The 23282-nt window shown below is 45.1% G+C and overlaps 2 protein-coding genes across 8 annotated transcripts in view; one reads left to right on the forward strand and one right to left on the reverse strand.

Annotated features, from left to right (window-relative positions):
• LOC129327468 (L-amino-acid oxidase-like) overlaps positions 1-7648 on the reverse strand; it is a 28288-nt gene extending 20640 nt beyond the window's left edge. For 2 of the 7 annotated variants that reach the window (XM_054976156.1, XM_054976154.1), the window contains exons 1-3: positions 7508-7648; positions 890-1007; positions 4-178 (exon numbers count right to left, since the gene is read on the reverse strand). Coding sequence is in view for 3 of the 7 variants with exons in the window: in XM_054976148.1 (XP_054832123.1) it covers positions 890-947 (58 nt within the window). In the remaining 4 variants the exon portion in view is untranslated. The other 5 variants (XM_054976148.1, XM_054976152.1, XM_054976150.1 and 2 more) reach the window with 3 other exon arrangements.
• A 3796-nt stretch (positions 7649-11444) lies between these two features.
• On the forward strand, positions 11445-20936 carry LOC129327710 (zinc finger protein 345-like). The gene is made up of 5 exons (XM_054976465.1): positions 11445-11504; positions 12350-12461; positions 13814-13882; positions 15430-15543; positions 18652-20936. Exons 2-5 carry the CDS (start codon positions 12428-12430, stop codon positions 20934-20936), a joined length of 2502 nt encoding a protein of 833 aa, XP_054832440.1. The 5' UTR covers positions 11445-11504; positions 12350-12427.
• The last annotated feature ends 2346 nt before the right edge of the window (positions 20937-23282 follow it).

Below are 23282 nucleotides of genomic sequence, written 5' to 3' on the forward strand. Positions count from 1 at the left end.
TACCTCATTGGAGAAACATGCATATATTTGCATGGGTAGGTGTAGCATCCAAATAGTGTGGCATCCCGTTTCACAAAGTGATCAGCCAGTTGACCTGAAGTCTTACAAACAGGGTGCAGAGGCAGAGGCCCTCCCTTGCTGCTGCTTCCCAGTACTGGTATTCAGAAGTTTGCTGCCTCTATAGATGGAGGCTCCCTTCAGTCACCATGGCTAGTAACTACTAATGGATGTCTCCAGGGCTTTTTTTCAGCAGGAACGTGGTGGAACGGAGTTCCGGAACCTCTTGAAAACGGTCACATGGCTGGTGGCCCCGCCTCCTGATCTCCAGACAGAGAGGAGTTGAGATTGCAAGTGGCGCAGAGGGCAATCTCAACTCCTCTCTGGCTGGAGATCAGGGGGCGGGGCCACCAGCCATGTGACCATTTTCTCCGAGGGCAACCCACTGAGTTCCACCACCTCTTTCCCCAGAAAAAAAGCCCTGGATGTCTCCTCTGTGAATCTGTCTAAGCCCCCCCTGCAAAGCCATCTATGCTTGTGGCCATCTATGCTTGTGGCCATTACATTTAAGTTGAACCCCAAGTTCACCAAGACTTACTCTAAGAGTCCTAGGTAAGCATGCATAAGATTGCAGGCAAAATCAATTGTTTCTAGTTGACGCCTCCCCACTTCCTAAAATTGTCATCTGTGGATTAAAAAGCATTCAAACCTGCAGACAGTTTTTTCCCCACCGAACTAAATTTGTACTTGTTCACAAATATCAGGGTCATGTTTGAATTTTTGTACCTCTAATGCAAAATCCCCCAGTTACAGATGCAACACCCATCCCTTGGTGTATTGCCTTCTCACTGGTTCATAAATACTTACTCTTTCTATCACCCCTCATGCTTACCAAACCTGGCCATGATCCTAAGGTTGGGCCTCTCCATCCACAGTTGGTGTGGAGCCATTTAGAGGTTGCCTGTTCTTGCCTTCAGCCTCCAGAAAGCTGTCACAGGGGCCTTGAACATCTGGAGTTTGAGGAACAAGCAAAACACACACACACACACACACACACACACACAAGGGAGTGAAAATAATTAAACAGAAAGCTAGAGGGTGGGAGATGACAAGTCCCCACAGAACTCTGAGCTGCTTTGAATTAACCCCAACATAACCACACTTTAGAAAAACCTTTATAACATCAGGCCTAGTGTGAAGCACTCAGAAGAGCATAGCTTGGCTCTCTGCACTAATGCAAGTTCCACTGAACTGATTTGCAATTGTTGTGTCTATGCATTGTTTTAAATGTGCATATTTTGTTGTTAGATCTTCTTTCGTTAGTTGCCTTGAGCACATACCTGGAGAGACAAGTTATAAATGCTTTAAATAAATCAAGAAAGCTAAATAAAAAAAGTCAATTATACCTCCTAGATCTGCTTTGAATACCATATGAAAACAAACCCAACCATCCTCTGGGGAGCCTTCCTCCAACAGAGAAACTTTACCCAGTGGAGTGGTAGGATAGGGGTAGTATCCACCCTATGGTTTTCTCACCTCCCTTGCCCCCCCTGGTTGACCAGCCCCCCAGATTATGGCACCCTAGTCCCCCTCAAAGCCTCGACTACTCGCTTTGATTTCAAGAGGGGGCTCCATGTCCATCACCTACAGCAAATCCTTAAAGAACAGATTTATGATGGTGGACTTGGCTGTGGCCTGTGAAAGCTTATGCCATAACACATGCGGTAGTCTTTAAAGTGGCACAAGATACAAGATTTGTATTTTGTAGTTTTTTAAAAGTTTCATTTCAGTTGGAGTGGAGCTGTGGACCCATGTATTAATTTCTACTAGGTGTGCAGCTGTTAAAGGCATAGGGGGAATTAGCCAGACCAGTTACTGACATGTTGCAGAATACGTGCCTCCGTTCTGCCCCGTCAACCTCCTTTTCTGTATACAGGCAGCCTGATTATCAGTCTGAGTGCTGTCGAAACACTGCAGAAAAATTAGTGTCTGCACAAATATTTACTCCTGGGGATCCTATTCCCAGCCAGCTGCCTATGTGAGTCCTTTGAATTATTGACTTTGACCCTAGCTGGTAGTTGAGTTGTTTTTGTTATTGCTGTTTTTGGGGTGTCTTTCTTCATCGCAGTTCACGCATACTCATTCCCCACACAATAACTGCAGCTTCAAGTGCTGACTTGAATGTGTGAATGAGGCATCACAATTGAATTGCCACAAGAAGAATTTGTACATCAATTAACCACTTTTTAACACATAGGTAGTTTTTAACTGAGTTTTGATGTATTTTTATGTTTGCTTCTATTTTATATTGTAAGCCTTCTTGAGCTCCTCTAAGGTAGAAAGATAGCCAATAGTTTTAAATAAATAATTTTTCCAGCGCAGATGATTCACATTCAGCTGAGAGTCATGAGAGATAAAAGGATGCCCCACAATTCATTTTTTTAAAAACATGGTTTGTATAATCTCTTTGAACGTATTCTGATATTTGATGTATCAAGGACAGCAAAAAATGATTATAGCAAAAGAAAAGTTTGCACAGGTTTAAAATTCTCACAATTAAGCTGATTAAAAAGATTGAGGAAGCAGTCAAAATCTTTAAATCGCGAGATCATTCCATTGAAATAATGGAGGAGTACAAACTGAAAAGTCTGTTAAGAGCTGGAGCCCAATTTTGACTGTTGGTTAAAAAATCCATTTATTGACTGCTGGGGGAAAAGATGGTATTTCATTTCATTTATTCCATTTGTACCCTGCCCTCCCCATGAGCAGGCTCAGGATAGATCACAGCAATATCAAATAGTACAGATACAATTTCCATTAAAACAATAAAACCAAGTAAATACCAATAATGCAAAATACAGAGGAGTCTGCTATCATGTCCAAATAAGGCTGTTACAGAGCTGCAAAATGCAACTGGTAGGATAAGATCATTTTCCGGGTGGACATGGCGAGATATGGGCAGTCAGGAGGGACAACTCCCCAATGCCTTGGCTCAGCCATAGGCCAAGTGAAACATCTCTGGTTTACAGGACCTACCGAACTGTAACAGATCCCGCAGGGTTTGGATTTCCATCAGAAGAGCGTTCCACTAGGCTGGTGCCAGGACCAAAAAAGCTCTGGTTCTGATTGAGGCTAGACAAATGTCCCTCGGGCCAGAGACCAACAGCAACTGCTTATCAGCGGAACACAAAACCCTGGTAGAGGAGAGGCAGTTTCATAGGTATGTTGGTCCCAGTCTCTTAAGGGCTTTAAATGTCAGAACCAGAACCTTCAACCGGATTTAGAACTCAACCAGGAGCCAGTGTAGCTGACACAGCACCAAATGGGTATGAGCCCTAGACAGTGTCTCCATGAGGACATGTGCTATTGCATTCTGGATCTGCTGTAATTTCCAGATCAGGCCCAAGGGTAGCCCTGCATAGAGCGAATTACAGTAGCCCAGTCTGAAGGTGACCAGTGCATGGATCGCCATTATTAGGTCCTGGGAGGTCAGACACGGAGCAAGCAGCCTGACCTGCTGAAGATGGAAAAATGCAGATTTGGCAACTCCTGCTACCTGAGCCTCCATCGTAAGAGCGGCATTCAGGATCATGCCCAAACTCCTCACCATTGACGTAGGCATTAATTGCTATTAATGTTTATTCATCACTTTTTGATAGTCTAGAAAGAGCTGGAAGTATATTTTATGTTATTTGCGTGCCTTTAAAATATGTATTGTTGTATATTTTGTAGAAATTAATGAAAATATTAATCCGAAAGGTCTTGTTTTGCATATTTCCTGAGGTGGTACTGTTGTAAGTAGCATAAAGCTGTGACTTTTTAAAAAGTATACATTATCTTAAAGATGTTATGAATTTGGTGATCCGTCATTGCCAATATGTAACAATGGAGCATGTATTGTACAGAAAGTTTCCCCCAAATGTTTCATAACATAGCAAGGACATCCTTCAGACAATCCCCCATGGAAGTCTTCATAGTACCGGTCTCTAAGCACCCAGTACCATCTAGTGACCAAGGTCTAGAACTGCAAACGCAAAGCTTTCTCTCTGTGATTGCCAGATTATCACTGTACAGCGAGGATAATAACAACACAGACTTTGTTCATTGCTCTGAGTGGGGCATTCATCTGTCTAGAAGAGTAGTATATAAACACACTATGATTATGATTATTTCCGCTTACACAGAGCTTCAGGTGTTCTTAGGGCTGCCAGGCCCCCCAGGGGCCAAACTGGGGAGGTAGGTGCTGGGGAGTAGAGGACAGCAGGATACTTACCTCAAATGCTCACATGAATTGTACACATTAGGCATGCCAGTCCCCCAGTGGGGGCAGGGGATCCCCCGCTCCCAGCCTCTGCCACCACTCACCTGGCCAGTGGAGGGAAAAGGCCCTGGGGAAAAGGCAAGAAATCTCTCAGGCCAGCACGCAGCAGGTACACTCCCGACAGGCTTGATAACATCACTTCCAGGAGTGACATCACTGCAAAATCCACAGGGAGCATGCCTGCTGCCAGATGTAATGACGTTACTCCCAGAAGTGACGTCATTGCACCAAGTTGGGAGTGCACGCAAGAAGTCCCAAAAGGTGAGTGCCAGATCCCACAACATCCCACTAGGAGAGTAAGGGGACCTGGCAACCCTAGTGCACATACTTCCACATGCTCCCGTTGTGCCAGAAAATGACACCAGAGTAATAAAAAATCACCCCTTTGGAGGTGATTTTTAATGAACTGGGCTTCAGGGTGACCTGCAGCTCCTCCAACATGCCAGAAAATGACATTTTCCAGAGCAAGGGGAGATTGTGAGAGCTTGCATGTTTCTCTCACCCATGTCTCCCTCTGCCAGCCAGATGAGCGGGGCTGGAGGTGGGACATGGGGGCTGGGGATCCCTCACCCTGGGAAGGAGACTGGTAACCCTAGGTGTTCTCGACTTTACCAGGCTTTTACCTAGAGAACAACTTCCTTTTGTTTGTGTGACCTTTATGTTGCTGCCTCCCTTATTCCAGGCAACAGTTTTCGCTGCCACCAAAGGTTTTTTTTTGTCTTAGACCTCCTCAGTTTAATTGATAATATGGGAAGGCTTGTTGTTACTAGGGTTATCAGGTCCCAAGTGACATCATCACACAGGCCCTGGAAGCACTCCTGTGCTTCGCGCTTTGAGCTTCCTGTGCTCTTATTTATGGCCCAAATTGGCCTGGCATAATAACATAATAACATTCAATTTATATACTGCCCTTCAGGACAACTTAACACCCACTCAGAGCGGTTTACAACAAAGTGTGTTATTATTAGCCCTGCAACAATCACCCTGTGAGGTGGGTGGGGCTGAGAGAGCTCTGAGAGAGCTGTGACTGACCCAAGGTCACCCAACTGACTTCAAGCAGAGGAGTGGGGATGGGGAATCAAACCTGGCTCTCCAGATTAGGGTCCTGACACTCTTAACCACTAAACCAAACTAGCATGAAGTGCGGGAACATTCCCGCAGCCAGTGTGATAACATCACTCCTAGGAGAGACACTGCCGTGCTGGGAGCATGGCCTGAGAGGCCTGTTCCCCTGCTAGCCAGGTGAGGGGGGGCAAGAGGGTGGGAGTGGGGGATCCCCCACCCCTACTGGGGGATCAGCAACCCTACTTGTTACAGATGGTAGTTTGACAGAATGGTCAGTTCGTGAGGATAGTTGAGAGAGTGAAAAAGGGATCTTTCTTGCTTAAACAAAATAGAATTTATTTATAGGTAAGCCGGTATGATGGTTGCAGACTTTTGATAAGCGTAGTGGTTTCAGAATAGTTCTTAAGCTTGGTGGTTTCAAAAACAGTTATCTCTTCTTAAAGGTATATTCACAGACTCAGTCACACAGTCTAATTTTCCACACAGATCTTCACTAGCAGACTAAACTTTCTTCTCATGTACACAGACACAGGTACATTCAGGCCTTTCCACAGCTTGCTTGATCTAGACAGAATAATCTCTCTCAGATATACACAGACTGAACCAGGCACACAGCAGTTTGCCTGATTTAGACAGAATCCTTTCTCTGAGACACCCAAAGACTGGCTGAAAACCGCTTTCCTCAGCTCTCTGACTAAAATCAGACCCCATTCACCCATCCAGATCCCCTCCCTCTTTCTTCAGAGGCCTGCATTTTAAATCCACAGTAACAAATATATTTTACAAACCCACATTCTCAAGCAGAAATAAAATCCAAATTAAATACATTACATGCAAAACATTACAGAAATGTGTCTGTTTTTCACTTAGACAGTGCTGGATTTAACAAGAATGGTGTACACAATTCAGTACACAATTCTTCCCTTTGGCCACACAAACCCTTCTTAAGATTATCAGAGGTCTTGTGTTGAATGTTGTTAAAGCCTCTCCTCTCACTGCACTGTCATATTTTTCCTCAGATAAAAAAATACATTTACTCTTTTTAAAAAATCTAGATGACATAATTTAATACAGCACTATGTTATGATTTTATATCTTGTAACTTAAAGGGAAAAATCGTACTGAATTCACTTGTCCAACACTCCTGCAAACAAGCTCATTTCATTGTTTAGTGGTTTGGGGACCTAAATTTAGTTAGATGGGTTAGTTAGCTTTCAAGCGAACAAAACAGCCAAACAGGAATTTGATCAACAAAGAACTAGTATAAGAAACAACTACAGTAGTATAAGTGTGTCTGTTTGTATAACTCGAAAATACACACCTCTAACAATATTGATTACTGGCATGTAGATCAAAAATCGAGGAAAGTGTCTGCAGCCCAAATACTGATTGTTGCATTGTACCTTTACATCCTGACGTCTTCCCTTGTAATACCGCACCCACCTTTGGCTAGGATATAAAGGCTCTGAGATCTTCATTCCTACTGGTGTCTGAAGAAAGCTTGCACTCTGAAAATCTTACTCATGTCTTGAAAGCTTACATTCTGAAATTTTTGTTTGTCTCCGAGATGCCACTGGACTCATATCCTGTTGTCTGTTGTGCTACTGCAGACCAACACAACTACCCACCTAAATTAATAAAACTAACACAATTTGTGGTAGGGTATGAGCTTTCGGAAGTCACAGCTCACTTCTTCAGATACCCTACCACAAATTTTGTTAGCCTTGTAAGTGCTACTGGACTCTTGCTCTTTTCTACTGCTACAGACAGACTAACACAGCTACCCATCTTGATTCACCTAAACTAATGTGTGTTAGTGTTCAGTTGCGAGTGAGGTCTTGTGATATCGTGGTTAGCCAGGATAGCTCTAAGTTCTGAGCTACAAGCCGCTGTAACACTTGAAGCTCAAGCCTCTCTTCCCGGAACGCGTGAAGCTGCCTTATACTCGGCCACAGCCCTTCCACCGAATGATCTCTCACCTTGCAGGGCTTCATCCGATCAACCACTCCTGAACAAGGAGGCTCCATTTAGCTAATAATCCATAACTCCTTTTTAAGCAAAAAAAAAAAAAATCCTCCCCCCCGTTGCGAAGCCTGCAATAGTTCACGGGGAGCTACTACTTACACGGACGCCACCACCCCAACTAGCAGCTGCGCGCAGGATACGCTTTCTCCAGCAGGCCAAAGAGGAGGCCTGGTCCTCTGCAGCCACCAGAGGGCTCCGGGGAGGGCTCGGGGAAGCGAGAACGGCTCTTCCCTCTTTCGCTTGCTCTGCGTTTCCTGCGCTCGGGGCAGCGGCAGGCTTTAAGCTTCCTGGGTGACGCGGATGCCGCCGCAGCTGGAGGGAGAACCGAGCCAGATCAGCGGCTGCCCCGGTGGGATCCATGCCAGCCTGGGCAGGCTCTTCCTCGCTTTGGCTCGCCAAGGTGGGAACTGGCCGGGCCTGCCAGACGCGATTCCGGGCAGGAGGGACGCGTTTCTGATGCGCGCTCGGGTTGAGATGCAAGGCTGAGGCGGGCGAGAAGGGTGGGGTTGTAATCCCCCGATAGTCCGGTCCTGCTGCTTGGTCCCTGCCCACCTTAGATCTGCTGCCAATACTGGCCAGGAAACGAAGGACGCTGTTTCTAAGGTCGCTTTGTATAAATCAGCTGCCCCTCGATATCTGTCCATTCAGGATGGTAAAGTAATGGGCTTTCCCCATTTTTCCCCCAGTGCATGTTTATGAATGAAAGTTGGATTCAAATCTGCATTCGTGGTTCTGACTACAACCCCAAGGAGTGGCGTTTACTCTGGATGAAATGGCGTGGAACAATAAGGGAACGGTCTTCTGAGGTTAAGTCTTGAGATCTTTTAACTACCCTGATAGGTATGGATTCCTCTCCTTCCCTTTCACACCAAAGATCACACACCTCCACTTGCACACACACGCATCCATTATTATGCACATGCATGCATACACACATCCATTATTCTACTTATTTGTTTAGGGTATTTCTGTGTTGCCTTTTCAGAGCCCTACTCAAGGCAGTTTCAAGAGGGTACCCATATTGGTCTGTAATAGAAGAGCAAGATTTGGGTCCAGTACCACCTTTTCCCACTCCATGTCTCTGACGAAGGGAGCTTTGACTTTCGAAAGCTCACACCCTGGAAATCTAGTTGGTCTCTAAGGTGCTACTGGACCCAAATCTTGCTTTTTTATGCAAGGCAAAACTACATAATGATTTAAAGCAAGATTTAAAGCACAAGTTATTGGACATAAACAGCACGAAAACTATCCATAAAGCAGAAGCAGACCATTTAAAAGCTGGTTTTTTTAAAAAAAAATAATTAAAAGCCTGGGTGAAAAGGTGTGTTGACCTAGCACCTAAAAGAAAGTAGGCCCCAGGCAAACCTCAGAGGAGAAAGCACTGCAAAGGCAAAGTGCCACCACACAAAATGGCCTGTCTCTAGTCACTGTTCTGAAAAGACCCAGAGAGCAAGGGTTTTACATGAAGATCTTAACTGGTGGGCTGGATAGAATGGGAGGAGACAGTCCTTCGGGTTATCTTGGTCGCAAGCCATCCAGGCTTTAAAAGTAAGAAACAGTAATTTTTAATTTGCCCACAAACATACGAATAACCAGTGCAGATCTTTCAGCACAAGGGGTTGTTGAACACTCTTTTCTGTCTGTGGTAAGCTGTATTCATTTGTTCTGCAATAGCTTGTTCTCTGCTGGTTTAAAAGCCAAGGCTGTGCTTGTTTATATCTATATCTGTAGATACCCCCCCCCCCCACAAACCTACCTTCATGTTTCACAGTGTGTTATGAATAATTCAGAGCAAGCTGTGAAGAATCATAGAATGGACGGGCAACTATTTGGACATCCCACCATACCTCTCAAAATCTCCCCTTCAAGAAATCTCTGAATCTGTTTCTGGACAGTTGGAATATGTGAGATGGTTAAAGAGTGGGCCTTGGTGTGCTTTAAACACAGAATAATTAGCACCTGCACTAAATTACATGCTCTATGGTTTTTAGACTTCCTCTCCCCTTCTTATCTTTCTACTATCCACTTTGTGTCTCAGTGGCATATACCCAGGGGTTCTTAACTCAAATGCCAAATGATTGTTCAGCTAACAAGTATAATATAACTTTTCAGTAAATCAGATTGTGTGTCAGATGACTGTAAAATAGCAAATGTCACCCCAGTTTTTAAAGGGAGTCCAGAGGGGATCCAGGTACAGGCTAGTGAGGCTAACAGAATAGATATCCAGAATAAATTCTGAATACATTAGTAGAAACTGATATTAAGGAAAGAATTATTAAGCTCATCAAGGAACAAAGGCTGCTTAGGGGAAATCAGCATGGCTTCTGCATTGGGAAGTTGTGCTTTACCAGCCTCTTAGAGTTCTTTGAGAAAGTGGGCATGTAAATAACGGTGACCCAGTAGATACTATATAGTCAGACTTCCAAAAGGTTTTTGACAAAGTATCTCATGAAAGACTTCTGAGTAAGCTTAGCAGTCATTTTATAAGAGGAAGGGTCCTCTTGCATAGAAATTAAATGGACAGCCCTCACAACGGAGGGAAGTGATCTGTGGGGTCCCTCAAAAATCCATACTGGGACCAGTGCCATTTCATTTGTTCATAAGTGATTTGGAATTGGAGGTGAGCAGTGTGTGGCCAATCTTGCAGATGATGCCAAATTATTCAGGATGGTGAAAATCAAGGCAGGTTGTGAGGAGCTGTAGGAGGATCTCTGTAAATTGGATGAGTGGGCAAATGTGGGTAAGTGTAAGCTGATGCACATTGGAACAAAAATCCTAATTTTCAATATATGCTTATAGGGTCCTGAACTGACTGAGACTGGAAGAGATCTTGAGGTTGTAGTGGAAAGCTTGATGAAAATATTGACCCAATGTATAGCAAAGATTGAAAAAGGCAAATTCAGTGTTGGGAATTAGTAAGAAAAGGTTTGAAAATAAAACAGCTAATACGGTAATGCCATAGTACAAAGCTATGGTGTGGCCTTATTTGGAATGCTGTGTGCAGTCCAGTTCTGGTTCTCAAAAAGAACATTGTAGAGCTGGGAAAAGTACAAAAAGCTCAAAGTACAAAGGAGGGAAACCAAGATGATTAAGGGGTTGGAGCTCCTTTCCTATGAGGAAAGGCTGGAGAGTCTGGGACTCTAGAAAAAGGACGGCTAAGGGGAGATGTGATAGAAGTTTATAAAATTATGGATGGGATGGAGAAAGTGGATACAGGGAGCTTTTTCTCCCAGTCCTATAGTATCAGAACCCCGGGCACCCAATAAAATGGTCAGGCAATATGCTCAGGACAGACAAAAGGAAACATGTCTTTACTCTATGAGTCATTAAATAGTAGGATTCACTGGCAGTGGAGGTAGTGATGGTCAACAGCATAGATATCTTTACATGGGATTAGTTATATTCATGGGGAAGAGGTCCATCAATGACTACGAGCAATGGTGACTGAAAGAAACCTCCATCTACAGAGGTAGCAAATGTCCGACTGCCAGGGCTGGGAGGGAGGCAGCAGCAGAAGAAGAGGGTGTTGGCTTCTATTCCCTGATTGTTTGACCTTCCAGGGCAAGTGTTTTGGCCACTGGGTGAAAAAGGATGCCTGACTACATGGACCGTTGGTCTGATTCAGCAGGGCTGTTCTTAGGTTCTAATATTTGCATGGAGCTGCCTTACGCTAAGTCAGACCATTCTGTCGACATCAGTTTTGTCTACTCTGACCAGCAGCAGCTCTCCAGGGCCTCAGTCAGAGGTTTTTCATATCACTTACTACATAATCCTTATTTAAACCAGAGAGGCTGGGAATCAAACGTGGAACCTTCTGCATGCAAAGCAGATGCTCTACCACTGAGCCGTGGTCTCTCCTCTGTGAATGCATTTAAAGCTTATGTTGTGGTGACATCCCTTTTAAGACAGGGCATGGCCCACTTACAAACCCTAGCCAAATAGCCAAAGGCCAGTGATGCTGCTGAAAGAACCGCAATCTATGTTGTAATCTATTTAATCCCTCCCCTACACCTTGTGTCTCTAACAGGGTATGAATGAAACTCCTATTTTCTGCTGCTTCTCCGGGTATAACAAAGGACCAGATCCTGCTCCTCAGGTAGGTATAACAGCCTCCTGAAGAGCACTTCATACAAATGAATCCTGCTCCTTTAACATGGTTTAGCTGCCTTTTCTGACTCACAGTCAAAGGAAATCCCCCTTCTTTCACTCTCACGATGGATATGTATTGCCATAATAAGGGACGTCAGTCCTTACTTCTTTGATACATTCATATATAACCTTTCAGCTAATGCATTTAATGTAGTTTACAGATCTGCCTACAACTAGACAACTGGAAGGAGATAGATAGGCGGGTAGTCTCCCTGATAGGTCAGATTTGGCCCAGGGGTTTGCAGCTGCTAATCTCAATGGTAGAGGCTCACTGGACCTGATACGTTTCATAGGCAACTGCTGCCTATAGATCTTAGAACCTGCTGACATGAAATCACATGCTTCTGTAGGTCTTTGCATTGTAGCAGGGATTAATCTATGGCAGAGTTGCTATGGTGGGATTCTTGTGCCTGACCTGAACTGGAATTGTCTACACATTTAAACATTCCATGCCCTTTTGAAATCTGATTTTTCCTCACTTCTGTTTCACAATGCAGCTTTTTGAAAGCTTTTAAAAATGAAATTATTTGATGATGAGTGAAAACATTCCAGAAATAATGTTAAGTATTAATCTGATGTTATGGTATTATTTCTATGAGGTGGCATAAAAGATTCCTAAATAAAAAAACCTGACAAATTTGGTCTTTTAGATCTCATTTTTTAAAAAGTTTCCAACCTGTTTTCATTTCAGTTTGTAATGAGGAAAATATGTTTCAATTTTTGACAAATTTCCAACTTTAGATGGACAAGGATCTGAGAGCAAATGAATTGATAGGGTGTTTGTTGTTTCAGATGCCAAAGTCCTCCAAGGTGGCAGTTGTGTCTCGGCCAAGAGCAGAGTGTCCTGCCTGAAGCCTTCACTGGAACGCCATGCAGGAGAATTACGAGACGCTCATCTCTCTGGGTAAGCATTTAGCTCTTCAGTGAAGAACTGTGGGACATAAGAGCATCTCTGGTGAGTCCAATCTCAGGTCAATGTAGTCTAGTACTCTGTTTTCAACCGTGGCCAGTGAGATAACTTCCAGGAAGTTGCCAAGAAGACAGTAGCATTTTCAAGTCAGAGCCTAGTATTCTGAGGTATGCTGCCTGTGAGCATGAAGGTTTTCCATATAGCTTTCTAGGCTCATAGTTTTGATAGACTGATCTGCCATGAATTTGTCTCTGTTGGTTCTTTGGAGATCCGTGGAACAGATCACACTCTGGCGCTGTCTCCAGATGAATGAAGGCCACTGTTTGTCAAGCAATAACTTATCATGGTGTTCATGTCACTGCCTGGCAAGCTCTATTATACTGTCAAAGGAGAGAAGAATTGTGTTGCTTCCCAGATTTCTGATCAGGTATAGAAGTGTGGTGAGATTCTCCTCACCTCTTGACAGGCCCAGACAAACATGTTATCATAATCATAATTTGTCTCACAATTGTGGGAGGGGGGGAAATGTGACTTTTTTTTAGTTGATGTTTTATTTTTACCTGCAGCCTATTGTCTGAAGGTACCGAAGAAGTTCAGGGTACATTCTTAGTAAGTGGAGCACACATAAGAAGCATATGTAGTAATAACAGGAATCAAAACGAGATTTGAAAGGAGGGGATTTTGAACTGTTAAAGGGGCTGGCCTCTGGTTTTTATGTGCCACTCCTGAACAGAACAAAGAAACATTCCAAATTACCATAGTATCTTCTGTCATTAAGGGTCACTTTTCTTACCTACACAGAAATATCACAGATCTGCTACCCTCCCCTTGAGTCAGACAGCTGGTCCATCTAGCTCAGTATAGTCTATTCTGCTCAGTAGCAATTTGCCTGAGTTTCAAGTAGAGGCAGGTGGTTTCTGTCATTTGCTACCTGCAGTCTCTGAACTTGAGATGCCAGGTACTGAATGTGAGACCTTTTTGCCTGTAAAATGTGTGCTCTGTCACTGAGCCACAGTCCCTTCATGTTGTAGCTAGCCTATCTTCTACATCAATCTCAGAAGATGGGACTGCATCTAACATGGCTGGATTCCAGGCATGGCTTTCCCAATTCATGACCCCAAGTGTTGTCTTCTCTCCAGACTTTAGCACAGCGGTGGAACTTGGCACAACACAGATGTCCTCAAAAGTTGGAAAACGCAAATGGTCCCAGTAGAAAGTTAGCACTGGGGATAACATGTCAGCACAGTAGAAAGAGAAATCATGATTCTGAGATGCCCAAAGTCAAAGCACAGTCATCCAACCCATCTAATGTCCTCATGGGGTTCTCTCCTCTTTCTTGTTAGCAGAAGAGATGGCTATTAGCCTTCCTCGGATCACCGCATTGGCTGAGTCCCACCGGAGAGGGCTGGCATCGGGTAAGTTGAGCATGCTCAGTACAAGAACCCGAAACCACTGATATTCTGCATCATAGTAATCAGATTCATGCAGTAAAGAAACCTGTTTTGGATAAGCTTTGCCAGTTGCCCATTCCAAAGAACACACAAAATTGTCTGAAACTGAGTCAATCCAGCTCAATTAATTCAGACAAAACCTCTTTTAAACAAGACTGTAGGACAGTTTGAATAAAGGAAGGAAGAGTGTGCCTTGAACTTCACTAGCAGCCTATTCCAACTATCTAAGTCTCTGGAGTGAGAAAGCTCTGGAAGGTGCCACTGCTGTTGGAAGGGATGGAAAATAGGAGTTAGCATGATGAATGGAGGTGGCACACTGGTTCATACAGGGAGAGGTGAACCTTGAGGTATGTAGGTCCTGGGCTGTGTATGTCTTTAAAGGTTAAAAGCAACTCCTTAAATCCCAAAAACATAGTAATAGACAATATAAATGCTCAATACCAGTGTTAAATGCTAAAAACGCATCCCTTAAAAGAGAGGCTGCTGCTTTCCAAATCAATGGGAGTTTCTCAGTTGGTTTCAAGGGCAGCCCCATGCAAAGTGCATTGAAGTAATCTAGCCTCAAAGTTACAATAGCATGAATCAGCATTACTAGGTTGGATGGATCTAAACGGGTCGATTTTTGCAACAGGCGTAATTGAAAGAAGGAATACCTGGTGACAGCACCAGCTGCCACTCCATCAGCTGACTCATCTCCAAGCTTTTCATGTGATCTGTCAGTGATAGAGCTGCCCCATTCAAAGCTGGCCACTACTACATCCTCCAGATGATCAGCTTATATAACCCCATAAAACTAAAAACAATATGCTAAATAAAAACAGCTGTGTGATAATTAAGAGAAGTTATCAAAAAGGAATGCAGCAGCTGGAATGCAGCAACAAAATCAATTAAAGGCATCTCAGTAAAACAGAAACACAGCAGTAAGTAAAATCTGCCCTGAGCCTGCTGTTGTGGGGAGAGTGGAATATAAATCGAATCAAATAAATAAATAAATAAAATATCTGTTTACATAATAGCAGATTTCCATAATAGAAATGAATACCTAGCAGCAAGATTTTTCCAACCAGAACTTTTGGGGATCATTTGGGTGGTATTTTAGGGGAGGGGGTGTTGAGCCTGGGGCTTCTGCATGGGAGGACATGTGCTCTGTTACTGCATTACAGACTTCCCCTGGCCAAACACAAATTGGGTAATTGTGCAGCTGCCAGATTCTGGAGATAATTTGGCCTAAAGATGGGAAACAAGAAGAAGAAAGGGAATGGAGGGTGGACATGGGTGTGTTATAGGGCCTCTCTTTCTGATCCTTGTTGATTTTATAAAAATCTAGAACCCCATGCATTTCACAGCAAAATGGCCCACTTCCTTTTCCTGTCCCAGAGGAATAAAGTTAATAAGTGGCACATTCCCGGCTAAAATGTGTTCGGACTAAAGATGTCCAGGAGAGCACCACAGTTGGAGAGAGGAATGGGGTGCTGTTCATGGGACTGAAGCCCCTCCTTTCTCATCTGCAGGATTTCCACTTTCGAAACCCGACCTGCTTTCTTGGATGGACAGAGGGGAAGATCTTTGGGTTCCAGAACTGCAGGAATCTGAGGGCAGAGAGATGTTGAAGGAAGCCAGCCCAGGTGAGGAACCAATTCTCCAAAACAGAGGGGATGGGGAAGTGGCTTTCCTGAAACAGAATGGCTGCAGATTCTGCCCAGGAAGAGCTGAATGGAGCTGCAGTTCAGTAACAGAGGAAACGGCATACCTGAGTCTCCTTCAGGAGACCTATGGGTAGTTGGCATCCCTGTGTTCACAGCTGAATAACTGCTGCAGCTAATAATGACTTGCAAATGGGAATGAGCCAGTGGAGATTCCCCACCCCCCCACCCCACACATGGCTTTCTTGTCACTGCACAGAGAGTGCTTTTCAGTGGACTCCAGTCATTCAGTGGCACTGGATAAGCAAACAATGAGAAATCCCTTTAACCCCCACCCCCTTCTTTTGTGAAATTCATTTGCAGCACCATCCTAAATGGAGTTGCATTCCTTCTATGTCTATTAAAGGCAGTGGATTTAGAAGATTATGACTTTGCTGTGGACGGCACTTAAGACAAATCCTAAGCTTGTGAAGCTGGAACGAACAAATAGTCTTCTCCATCCTATGCTTGCCTACACTTCCCTTTCTGTCTCCCTTGTGTTGCTCTTTAGACTGTAAAGCCCTTAGGGCAGCAGTGTGCCTTCTTCTATCTTGCACTGTGGAAATAAATAATACATCCTGTTGTAAACCCAGAGATGCCTCGGGCTGAAAGTAATACAACAGGCGACAATATGTAGTCTGCAGTAAAAAAAAAAAAAAGATAAAATTGAATCTTAAGGTTGCAGACAGATTTACATAAATGTACTGATTAGCACAATTCGTTTTCTGTCCACTACTCATGGCAAACAGGAATAGCTGGTGTTGGGCACTGGATCCCAAGGCACTGACCACTGGAGATCCTGTACAGGCGTGTGAAATTTCACCTAGTCACATGCTTGCCAAATTGACTTTTGACAATCAAAAGTACTAGAAACCTGCTATAAAAAAAACAGCTGAGATTCTTGGGATGCTAAATTCAGTACATGATTCTAATTAGTATGTTTATTTAATGGCCTCGTTTGGACAGTATGGCCTGTTTCATTCCTGCATATGAATTGGGTAGGTGATGTTCACCTTAAACCAGGGTTTGCTTCCAAATCAGATTGTGAAACCAGAGTCTAAAGTGAGTTTCCAGTTCTTGGAAGCAAACGATAGTTACTTTGAATCAGAAAGTGGGACAGAGAATTGGACAACAGGAACAGAGAAAAGGAAAGGAAATTCTGTGAGTCTGAGACGCAGCCAGAGACTGGCTGTGATAGTAGGTGATGTCAGAATACCTACGAAGGCTTCAAGCATTCTGTTCTCTGAAGAGACACATGGGTTAAAAGCCCACTCCTTACAGCTTGGAGATCGTCCCTGTTCAAGGGAAAATTCTTTGGGGAGGGTTGCAGCTCAGTTGTTTTATGAGCAGAAGTTCCAGGTTCAGTCTTTGGCACCTCCAGTTAAAAGTATCTCATGGTAGCAATTGTTGTGAAAGCTCCTGTTCAACTTGAGGCTATGGAAAACTGCTGTTTGTGTGTAGAGTACAATATTCAGCTAGATGGAGCAATGGAAAGAGGTTTGTCCCAGTGGCAGAGCATCTGCTTTGCATGCAAAAGGTCCCAGGTTAAATCCACAGCATCTCCAGTTAAAAGGATCAGGCAGTAGGTGATTTATTTATTTGTTTTACAAAATTTATACCCCACCTTTCTGTCTTCAGAAGGACCACCAAGTCAGCTAAAAAATTAAAACATACATAACAAAATCACATCATTAAAAACAGTAAAATCAACAAGAAACACATCATTAAAGCCATAGCTGAAATTAATACAAAATATAAAAACAACAATTAAAATGTTGAACTGGAAGAAGGGATCACTAAGGGACTGCCTAATATTTCTGTTTCATATTGTAAGGCGCCTTGAGCTCCTCTCAGATAGAAAGGCAGCTAATAAATGTTTTAAATACATAAGCCATCAGATGCTGATAGAAGATGGCAAGAGAAAGGGGACAGGCAAGTCTGCCTAGGGAGAGGGTTCCAGAATTTTGGTGCCACGACTAAGAAGGCCCTCTGCTGGGTTGCCATCTGCCTCATCTTAGAGGGCCAGAGCACTTGAAGCAGGGCCTTGAAAGATGACTACAGCGGCTAGGTAGGTTCATAAGGTGATGTGAAAGGACTGTGCCCGAGATCCTGAAGAAATACTGCCTGGCAGAGCAGATGGTAGTTTTTGATGAAGTAATGCTCTAACTATCCAGAAACAGATCACAGTGTGGGTGCAAGCATTCTCCCCCTGCTGCCTCTGCATGATTGCTTGGTCATCTGTAGGATGTGACTGTGTGGGGCTGTCATCTGTACTAGGCTAATGTAAAGTAACTTCATGTGTGTTCATGGGGGTCCAGCTCCATGCAAGCCAGGCTTCTTAAAACATCAGAACTGAGCAGAGTGATTGCTGGAATCAGGGCCAATTGAAAGCAGCAAAACAGTAATGGTAATGAACAGAAAAAAGCCCTAAAAGGAGTAACAATAATGTGTTATAAAATTTCCAGTGTTTCATAGAATTACCATATTCAGAATGGGGAAGAAAAATCCTGATGTGATTTATAAGCACTTTTTCAAAGAGTGAGGCCCTTTGAAGGGTGGTGCTATAGTTCTTGACAGTTTGGGCTCTAAAAGATGTTATCATTTCTGTTACCTATAAGAAAGAATGCCTTACAAGAAAGCTGTATCCTTTGTCCTAAGAGCACCCCTGCTGAATCAGATCAATGACAGTCTGTCGGTTCCAGTGTCCCACATAGGACATGGGCAACTCTTCTGCTTCAGCTCTCCAGCGTCTCAGGATCTCAAAGCAGTGTGTCTTCACAACCACCCTGCGATGTAGGTTGGGGCTGAGTGTGTCTGGCCCAATGTCACCCACCAAGCTTCATGCCAGAGTGGGGATTTGAATCCAGGTATCCCAGAACCTAGGCTAACACTCTGACCACTACACTGCACTGGTATTCACTGGCTCTGATATTTAGAAGTATACTGCTGCTTCTTATGTATGTTCTATGTGACTAGGAATAATCCCTTCCAACTGATAGATCTGTCCTCTGTTAATCTGGCTCACCCCGTTCTATGAATTTATCTCCTCAGGTGATGATCTGAGGAGAAAGAATGAGGGAAATCATCCTCGGCAAGAGGCTCCCAGCAAGACAGATCTAAGAGCAAAGAGCTCCCTGGAAGGGAATCCGGTTGAGGGAGAGAGCCAGCCAGTACAAAGACTGGGAACCTCAACAACTGAAGGGAAACAGCAGCAGATGAAACCACTCACTCAGGTAGTGAGTATCTCCAAACCCCTGTTGCCCCCCGGGAAACCACAAGGGAGCGAAAGAGGACACCAATGTGCTGAATGTGGGAAAAGCTTCAGCCAGAAGTCCAACCTTCTGAGGCACCAGAGGCTTCATTTGGACGAGAGGCCCCACAAATGCGATGGATGTGAGAAAAGCTTCTTAGAAGCCGAGGCTCTAGCCAGACACCGCAAGTGCCATGTGGGTGACAAGCCTTACAAGTGTGAGGACTGTGGGAAAAGCTTCAGCTGGACCTCCCACCTAGAAAGACACCGGAGGATCCACACAGGCGAGAAACCCTATGAGTGCAAGGAGTGCGGGAAAGCATTTAGTGTTGGGTCACACCTGGAGAGGCACCGGAGGATCCATACAGGGGAGAAGCCATATCAGTGCAAAGAGTGTGGGAAGAGCTTCACTGTCAGCTCCACCCTGGTCCAGCACCAGAGGACCCACACCAACGACAAACCCTATCAATGTGAGGATTGCGGGAAGGGTTTCAACATCAGCACTAATCTTGTGGCCCACCAGAGGAAACATCTGGGCCAGAAGCCGTATGAGTGCCCTGACTGTGGGAAGAGCTTCAGCTTCACTTCCCACCTGGAGAGACACCAGAGAATCCATACAGGAGAGAGGCCTTATCAGTGCACGGATTGTGGGAAGAGTTTCAGCCGCAGCTCCCACCTCTACAGGCACCAGAGAATCCACACAGGAGAAAAGCCACGCCAGTGTGTAGACTGTGGGAAGAACTTCTACCTCAGTGCAGCTACCCTTCACCAACTCCAGACTTCTCCAAATGGGGGCAGGGACCCCACAAAATGTGCAGAATGTAGCCGTAAACTCAGGGCTGCTCCAGAGCCCCCACCTCCACCCTCCCCACCGGTTTGTTGTGAGAAACCTTATAAGTGCCCTGATTGCGGGAAAGGTTTTGGTCAGAGTTCGTCATTGGTTAAACACCAGAGAATCCACACAGGAGAAAGGCCTTATCAGTGCCCAGAGTGTGGGAAAAAATTCAGCTGGTGCTCAGCTCTTATCAAACACAAAAGGATCCACACAGGAGAAAAGCCGTACCGGTGCGAAGAGTGTGGCAAAGCCTTCAGTGTCAGTTCCCATCTGGAGAGGCACCAGCGTGTGCACTCCCCTGACAGGCCCCACAAGTGTGCTGAATGTGGGAAAACCTATGGAGAATTGGTGTCATTGACAAAGCACCAGAAATCCCATGCAGCTGAGAGCAAGCGCTATCGGTGCCCTGATTGTGGGAAAAGCTTCAGCTGGACTTCCCACTTGGAAAGGCACCGGAGGATCCACACCGGGGAAAAGCCGTATGAGTGCGGAGACTGCGGAAAAAGCTTCAGTGTTAGCTCCCACCTTGACAGGCACCGGAGAATCCACACTGGGGAGAAGCCTTACCGCTGCAACGAATGTGGGAAAAGCTTCAGTGTCAGCTCCACTCTCCTCCAGCACCAGAGAACTCACTCTAGTGGGAAGCCTCATAAATGCAAGGAGTGCGGGAAACGGTTTGTGGCCAGTGCTCAGCTGCTCACACACCAGCGGACCCACCGGGGTGAGAAGCCCTATGAGTGCACTGTCTGTGGCAAGAGTTTTGGCTTTGTCTCCCACCTGGAGAGACACCGGCGGGTCCACACAGGTGAAAAACCTTATCAGTGCCCTGATTGTGGGAAATGCTTCAGTCGCAGCTCCCACCGGAATCGCCACCAGCGCACTCACTCAGCTGACCGGCCCTTGAAGGGAGGGCCACGAGGAGGAACTCAAGGGGAGAAAGGCCTCTCTTCCTCCAGTGCTAAGCTGCCTAAGGACCCTCTGCCCACTCTTCCTGAACCCCCATTGTCTCTCTTGCCACCCTGGTGGAGCGAGGGGGACAGGAACAGCAACACTCCATTAGCTTCCACTTGGCCTGAGGTCCCAACTCCCTTTCAAGGACCCATCTCCAACACTGCCCCAACTGGGGGGCTGCGAGAGTGGGGCATGAAGGGATTCTTGCCTCCAGATCCATGGAGATTGGGGGAAAGCAGCTCTGGCTGGGCATCTATTCTAACCCAGGAGGGCTGGCCACAGCCTCCCTCCACATCTTGACTAGGTGTCTGATCATGACTTCCAGAAACACTTACACGAGGGACACAGTAATTGTCCTTTCACACTCTCTGCTGTGTTAGTATCCAGAATAATTCAGCTCTTAAGAAAACCACATGGTACACTTCTGCTGGGATGGTTCCATCTCACATTTCTTAAGTGGGGTTGGGGGAGAGAGGAGTTACTGTGTTTGGATACTCCTTCCCATCAAAGAACAGCCAGCACACCTCTAGCGCATTGAGAAGAAGGCTGTGTTTTAGAGTCTTTCCTTCAGATAAGCTATATTTCCGTGTACTTCTGAAGAAGGAGACATTCAGGGATGTAATACCTCCCACTTCACCTGCATTCTGAGGTGGTACAATCCCAGATGGGGCTGTACCATGTGTTTCCTCTGAAACTTCCAGCTGATTCTTAACTCTGAATAATGGGAACAGGCTGAGATAGAGAACACCCTGCTGAAAGGTTGGAGAATGAAGCCATAGGAGAGGTGAATTTGAATCCAGAAATCCTAAATCCAACTTCACCAGATCTATTAGTCTTATAAGGCCTTAGCAGCAAGACCCTAACCTGCCTCCCAAAGCCCATCAGTTATGAAACCACCACCTTTCATCAGATCCCACCTCACATCATATTATCTAAGACCCCAGCTGAGCAGTCTTAAGCTTTTTAACCAAATAAAAGTGTATGAGAAAAGGGGAAAGCTCACTGTTTAGAAGGGATCAGTCCCCTTTCTCCCATTTTGAAAGGTTTTGCTGTGCATCCCCCCCCCCCCCCCACGGCTAGTTATATCCTGACTTTAGTAAGGTTGCCAACTGAGCAGAAAAAACTACCCCATCTACTCTTGTGCTTCGAATAGCTGCTGAATCTAAAGTCAGCAGGTGATAGTTGTCACAATATGGTAATAACTATTAACATTTACCAGTGCTGCAGTTAAAGGTGCTCCTAGAGCAGTGAGCTAAAACTTGGCACCTCTACTTGGTCGGCTGGGTTAGCTGATGTGCCCCAAATGAGACTTACTGCCCTTGTAGTGGTCAGTGGGGTGCAATTTAGACATAACTTGAGTCAGGTTTGTCCAGGATTCATCTTCCAAATCTAGGCCTAGAACATGTGGTGAAGCAGAAGAGAGCCTTTGACCATGTGCAGAGTACATTTCTTTTTCCAAGGAGCTATAGCTGTCTGGTGTCTTCCTGTATTTAGGAATCAGAACTTTCAAGCATATGGCATCCAAGGCTGGCTTCAATCATCATCATCTCTCTTTAGAAATTATTAAGTGGGGGTGCGCTTGTATTGCAGGAAGGTCTAAGGAACCAGAGCAGCAGTGATGGAGGAGGAGAAGTCCAGAACTTGCATAAGGAGGTTGCAGTTACTCTTATCTGAGCTGATCAGAATCAGTGGATACAGACTGGAGTAACTTTGCATTGAGTGGAATGAGCTTCGTCTAGAACAACTGCCTAGGATTGCACTGTGAATTGTTTGCAAATGCTCAGGAACACCCTTGTTTATTCTAGATAATTTAATCATGGATAACTACAACCCTTAACTCTGTGCTCACAGCCACAGGCACCATTTAGATTCCCAGGTCCATTTATCACGGTGATTTTATTCAGTTGGCTTTCGCTCTCAGCCTCTCAGTCTCAGGGTGGGGTTGATCGTCCTTCAACATGAACAGACAAGCCACAAGACTCCCCAGTAATTATTTGGACTCAAGAAGCTACTTTGTATACCACAATTGATCTATCAAGGTCAGTACTAGGGGTGTGCAAGCCAAAAATTTTCGGCTATAGCCGAAAGTAGAAAGCCGAAAGAAGATTCTCTATCGTTAAAGCCGAAAGCCGAAACAAGAATCTCTTTCGGCTTTCGACTTTCGGGATTCTTTCGGCATTATTTCGGCATTCTTTCGGCTTTTTTCTATGGGAAAATGCCTCCGTCTTCCAGGACGCCTGGAGGAGGCATTTTCCCACCAAATAAGCCCAAAATTGGTGGGGACCTTCCTCTAACCCTTCTCTAACAACCACCCAAGTTTCAGACAGATTGGACTTTGGGGGGCCATGTTATGGCCCCCCAAAGCAGGTCCCCCCATCCTCCCATAAGAAAGCGAAGGAGCAGCATATTGTTAGCATGCTGCTGCTGATCTTTCTTCATTATTTCCTATGGGGAAAAAATGAAGAGGCAGGCTTCCTTTGCCAGGGGTGGCATTTTGCATGCAAAATGCCCCCCAGCCCTCAGGGGCCCTTCTCCCACCCCTCCTCCCACCCCCCACCAAGGCTCAGCCTGCTCCCACTTGGGGGGGGGCCATTTCATGGCCTCCCCAAGTAGGTGCTCTAATCTCTACCACTGACAGCTGGGGGA

The sequence above is a fragment of the Eublepharis macularius genome, chromosome 4, assembly GCF_028583425.1.
Source record: "Eublepharis macularius isolate TG4126 chromosome 4, MPM_Emac_v1.0, whole genome shotgun sequence".
NCBI lineage: Eukaryota > Metazoa > Chordata > Lepidosauria > Squamata > Eublepharidae > Eublepharis > Eublepharis macularius.

Excerpts from the sequence above, each read along its gene's own strand:
- LOC129327710 (XM_054976465.1), top strand. The coding sequence starts at position 12,428 with ATGCAGGAGAATTACGAGACGCTCATCTCTCTGG. Across the intron at positions 12,462-13,813 it reads CGAGACGCTCATCTCTCTGG|AAGAGATGGCTATTAGCCTT; the intron begins GTAAGCATTTAG and ends TCTTGTTAGCAG. Across the intron at positions 15,544-18,651 it reads GTTGAAGGAAGCCAGCCCAG|GTGATGATCTGAGGAGAAAG; the intron begins GTGAGGAACCAA and ends TTATCTCCTCAG.